General features: G+C 28.1%; 1 protein-coding gene across 2 annotated transcripts in view; it reads right to left on the bottom strand.

Moving 5' to 3' along the window:
• LOC145314344 (calmodulin-alpha-like) overlaps nucleotides 1-5,444 on the bottom strand; it is a 42,917-nt gene extending 37,473 nt beyond the window's left edge. For both annotated transcript variants that reach the window (XM_080154221.1, XM_080154220.1), the window contains exon 1: nucleotides 5,380-5,444. In XM_080154221.1, coding sequence (XP_080010347.1) covers nucleotides 5,380-5,438 — 59 coding nt within the window. In that variant the 5' untranslated portion in view covers nucleotides 5,439-5,444. The remainder of the gene's footprint in view (nucleotides 1-5,379) is intronic.
• Between the last annotated feature and the right edge of the window lie 556 nt (nucleotides 5,445-6,000).

The following is a 6,000-nucleotide window of genomic DNA, read 5'->3' on the forward strand; positions in this document are numbered from 1 at the left end:
TTTTGCCATTTCTAAGTAACTGAATTAGATTGCATTAATCTCGACTTTTATCTAATGAAAAGCTTTGTTAGGTGTGTTTTGACACCCAATTTTATGATTTATGACGACTTTTAATAAATAAGGAAAAGGCTTAACATTTAGCAAAGCTCAACATTAAAAGCACTAAACTTTTGCTGTTAGTTTTTCATAAAACAAATTTTGCTTTAAAAATCTTTAAGATTTGACACTTTAAAAGGAAAAATTGATTAGTTTAAAAATGCCAAGATTACGTTGTGATGACTATTTACTTTTAAATAGGTCGGCATTTAGATCAGCAGAGCTGTTCTTACAACTTTTAAATAGGTAAAAGGTCTTATGGCAGCAAAGTTTCTTTATAATAAGTGTCTATGGGTGACTTTAGACTTTAAATAGTAGCATTTCTGAAGTTCATAACCTAAAAATTAAATATATTCTACATAAGTTATTCAATATTTAAAAGAACCTATAGAATAAAATTGTTAATTTTTTGTTAGTTGAAATTCGTATTTGATTGACATTTTACTCAAAATCTTTAATTGTTTACAGAGGTTTTAAAAAATGATTATTGTCTGAATTGATATGAAAAACATATTTTTTCTTTATTTTATTCAGAACTTTGTTGTTTTGTTGTATTTGATAAACAATTAAGAGGAAATGCACAAACACATCGTTTAAATTATCTTTAAAATTGAAAAAAATCTATCATCTAATATTCCAATAAAAAAGAACAGTAAAGGATAAATTAAAAATAATTTTTTTGTCTGTTTATAAAAGTGAACCCTAATAATAATTAGATTGATTTTTTAATCTGCATATCAATAATCACTATAATAAGTTTTAAGAAATCTAAGTCTGTTTTGTTCAAAATGTTATATATTTTAAAAATAAGAATTTCATGAAGCTACGTTTTAGCAGTATGTTTTTGTATAAACAAAGCCTGACTACAAAAATACACATAGCCTTTACTTTTACATGGGAGAAGGGATATTGTTAATAGATTTTTGAAACGAAAACATACGTCCTTCGCAAAGAAAATCTACTATTGATAAGAGTGAAATAATTTTTTTAGTAGACATAATTTTATTGCTTGTTTTGAAAAAAAAGATAAGAATATTTGCTGTTGACTTATCCCTATATACCTTCTTTGAGTCCTTCTTACTTCAGATAATATGTTTATCAATTACAACTTCAATTACAAAGTTTTATACAAATGTTAATACTTTTAACCTTAATAAAAGTTGTCTTTGCTGTCATAATACGACATAACAATACTTGACTACCTAAGTTGATACTACACATTTTTTTGTATTTAAACCTACACAAAAACATTATGCCTCTTAAATATAAGAATTATTCTATTTCACAAAATTCTCTGTGCAGCAATGAAGAAACACTCACACAAACTGTTGTTTGTTTTGCCTAAGGGCAAATGAGATATTTCTCAAATGTTCAGATAATAGAAAAGTATCCCAATTTAAAGAGTGAAAAAATAGATTATGTAATAGGCAACCACAAGAAAACTGAAGACAATCAAAAAAAGCTATTTTCCTTTTTTGATTTAGCTTGGGTATTAATTTGCAGGTTTTGCACCGCTTACGCATGGCTGCTAATCTCTACCAATTAATACAAAACAGTTTACATTAATAAAAAGACGAAGCCCAACCAGAACCTGTACCACTTTTGCACTACTTTTGATTCCTCTGACGTAATAAAAATCCGTCTCGTTTTTGGTGCTTTTCTTTCCCACTTCTCCTCTCATCTCCCTCATGTTATGACGTCACAGGAATTAAAAGTGGTACAAAATTGGGCTTCGTCAAATAAAAAGAATTGTTAGGTTAGGTAACGTTATGTTGTGTCAGATTAGTTTTGTTATAGGTGGATTTTTTATATTAATGAGACTAAACAAACCTTTTATTCCCATTTTCAATCTCTCCAAACAATTAAAAAATATTCTAAATTTCAATATTTACTAGTGTGTCTTTATCCTTAGCTTCAAAATTGAAACAAAAAACATCTCTCCGCTAAATTATCTAACTCATCACCTACAAAAAAATATGTGGGAAGGGGGTGGGCTAAAAAGATATCATGACCATTGGGTATATTCTTTGAAAGGCAAAACCTTTTCGTTCTAGCAGATTTAGTTTTTCCAGACGGACGGACAGACAGACATTTTTTTCTGTTTTGTAAAATTTCTGAATAAATGTCTGTGTCCCTGATTGTGTGAAATCTTTGGATAAAGGAGGTGTAAGTTAGATATTGATAAATTAAGCCCACTTCCTATCCCTTTCCTCCCCTTCCCCCGCCAGCTTGCTAAAATATTTCTTGTAACAGTCCCCGGGGAGGGTAGGAAGTTTTGGTCAGAATGAATAAGTTTTGATTGAACAAAATGTATTACTTCAAAATTAATTATATTTTATTTTTCATTTTTAGCTTTCTATAGAAAAAAAACTATATGTCAGGACTAAAATCTGAGCTAATATATTTTATTTTAGTTCAGATCATTTAAAGTATTGAAAGTTTTGTCTTTCCTTATATGGATATCATTATTATATAATTTATTTTAGTCTATATTCTAAAAGTTTTTCACATCCATAAAGTAATGATATACTAGAGGCAAATGAATAAAATTAAAACAACAAAGTATTAAATCAACAGCTTTATTGTCATTTTCATTAATTAGAATTTTCATCATTTTACATTGACCTAATACATTTGTATAATCTTGAACAGGAAAAAAAACTCTATGATTTGTACATAAATCCTTTTCTATAAAATAAATCTTACTTTCTTTAAGATTATATTTTCTACACACAGTATACACATTTAGATGTTTAATTTTAGAAGAAGTTTCAATTAATTCAAATCTTAATCTAACCTCAATATTTACCAGCTACCAAGGACGGAAACGTACACAAAGAACAATCAGGAAGATTAATTAATCTTCCATTATCCTATCCCTAGCCCCAATAGTAAATTTATCTTTTTAGATTTACTTAAATATTGATATCGAGTGCATTGCTAATGTCAAGGCTACATTAATATAGGGATATAAACAGATAAAGTTTAATAAAACCAGGGATAGAACAATCTAATATAGTTAAAGCTTTTATTCAATTATTAGTAGCAAAGCTACTCTACAATTCGAAATGTCCGTCCGTCCGTCCGTCCGTCCGTCTGTCTGAGACAAAGTGGGGGAAACGTGATTTTCTCGGCTCCTATAAAAGATAATTTTTTCCATTGTTATGAGCATCTTTTATGTAATCTACTTTGACCGTCGTCATCATACAAAATAAAACAAGGTTTCCTGTTTATTTACCCCAATAAATCTATTCTTGATTTTAATAAATATACTTTAAATCTACTTTTACGTAGTCCAATCCACGATTTTTTTGTGCTTCGCTACTTATGGATGTTGTCATCCTTGTTATAAACTAAATTGCCTTTCTTACACATTGAAATCCATTCATAATGAAGTCTGCAATTTTAAATACAGTCTAGTGTCTCTTCCCTCTCTTGAAAAGCATTACTATTTATAACAGAAAATTAAAAAAGAAAAAGCTGCTACAGTAAATAGTTAAAAGTAAAAAAAACTAAACTTCAAATGTACTTAAGAGATTAGCAATGATGTATGATTTAAGAAACTAAAAAAGAAAAATAGCTTAAACAACAAGGTACAAGAATTTAAGTTCAAGATCGCAAGTTGGCCATTTCAGAATATTTCAATGTCATTAAAGGAATGAATTAGCAGGAATGGAAAGATAGCATCCATCTGAACAGTGTTCCCCATAAGAACCTTATCAAATCTATTGGCATTCTCTTTATTTTTAATTTCAGCGATAAACAATAACAAATTAACAATATTTTTATTAAAATTTTTCTGTATTAAAAGGGATTTTCATAGATTTACTTTTACTGTAGTGTAATCACTTTAATATACTAAACTGGTGAAAATTCATTTCTTGTGTATCCCTCTATCCCTGGAGAAAAAATAGGAATTTCGCAACAGCCAATTGAATAACTCACGCTCATACATTGTACATATAATGACCAATACTTGGACCAAATGAATCATACTTTTTATAATAAATTTAAAAAATTTATTTTTATGTCTAATGTGTTTCAATGTACAAAAAGACTTATAAGTCTCTGTAGAATTTTTTTTAGAAAACCAAAAATGCACAAAATATTATTGTCAATAGTTCTATTTATATTTGTACAATGTACTATCAAAACTTTTATAAACAAAATAGGAAGTTGAAAGACCAAAGTGGAATTCAAATTAGTCAAAAATCCAAAATAAAATGTTTGAACCGTGTACTATTAATATTTTTGACAATGGATGCCAAAATTCGACGATCAATAATTAAATTAGTAAATGAATTTCGTAATTTTAAGTATGCTGTTTGTATTAAAAATATTATTCTTATGTGACTTATTCAGTTAAAAATATTATATGTTTTACAGGCAAGCTGTTAAGAAAACTAAAACGTAATGACAGATTAAAGAGTTTTCGAGAAGCATCTGTCAATTGAAGCGAATATTTTTAGAGGAAAAATCTCAATTTATGATGACCTAAATGACCTAAAATTGTCAAATTGACGTGAAAGCGTAAAGTTAATGGGTAAGCAGGCATACGGCTTCAATTCTAATCGATTAACTTCCTTTAATAGTGTTTCTAGAAAATAACCAAAATATTTGAAAAAAAGTTTTTTTTGAATCAATAGGAATATTTGGCTATAAAAATAACCCAAACTAGCATTTTTATATAAGAAAAATCTAAAAGGTTATTTTTAGAGTAGCCTTGCTATTTTTGTGTGGAAATTAAGATTTTTGTTTTATTGTATGAACACTAATATTTTTCGCAAATTCTTTACGAACATTGAAGTATAGCAATGTTTTTAATTAGGTGATTTTACAAATATTTTTGTCTGATGGGAAACTACAAATTAAACAAGGAAGACAACATCCATAAAACTGAAGCTTTGAATTAAACGGTAGAAAGTGTCAAAACTTAATAAGCAGAATAAAAATGTAATATTACCAAAAATGTACATAAAATAGCTGAAAATTGCTCAAATAAAGGATTCTGTCAAAGACATAATTACATTTAGGACTTAATTATAGAGATGCTTTGCTATAAATATAGTACCATGTTGTCCTAAGAATCAATGTTCCAAAAAGCAAATGAATATGATAATTCTATCATACTAAATATTTCTTCTAAATCATACCTTTCTGTTATGCGACTAATCATGCAAAGTTTTATATCGATAGGACAATTCTAAAATGCCTAAATTACGATAGTTACAGACGAATGACCGACCCTAATTATAAAAAAGGATCGCTGTTAATAAAATGTACCTGTGAAATACATCTTGGAAAAGAGCTATCTGATCCGTCGATAATAATTCTGTGACCATTTTAATATATCTGAAATAAGATGATGCGTTCTCAAAATTTTCAGGATACTGGACAGTTTGGCTTTTTTCAGACCCTCAAAGAAATCTGCCAAAAGTTAATGACACTAAAAAAGCGGATTTGCGCTAGCTATTTAGCAGACTTATAACTACAGATAAAATAGCTTAAAACCATCCAGGAACGCATGTGATCCTTATCATTAAATGACCCTATATGGTTAAGTAAAATATTTATTTAGGTGACCAAATCCTTAAATGATGCATTTGAAAACAAACATCTAAAAATATTGTTTTGCATTCATTCAAAATATATTGGCGAGAAAATTTGTTTTGAAAAGATAAGATCACTTTCTTAGAGAGGCATAGTAAATTATAAATGCTGTAAAAAATGCAAGTTAAACAAGGATAACTACGTTCAATAGAAGCGTAGCTGTTTAGTGCTAATCTATACAATAGAGAGACAATTCAATGAGAGAGGAATAAGGGTTGTTACTTGAAACGTAATTACTTAAAATTGGGTTAAAATAATTAATTATCTTGTGACTATAATACAGTACTATTTAAT

The sequence above is a fragment of the Acartia tonsa genome, chromosome 3 (genome assembly GCF_053477335.1).
Source record: "Acartia tonsa isolate MP-2025a chromosome 3, ASM5347733v1, whole genome shotgun sequence".
NCBI lineage: Eukaryota > Metazoa > Arthropoda > Copepoda > Calanoida > Acartiidae > Acartia > Acartia tonsa.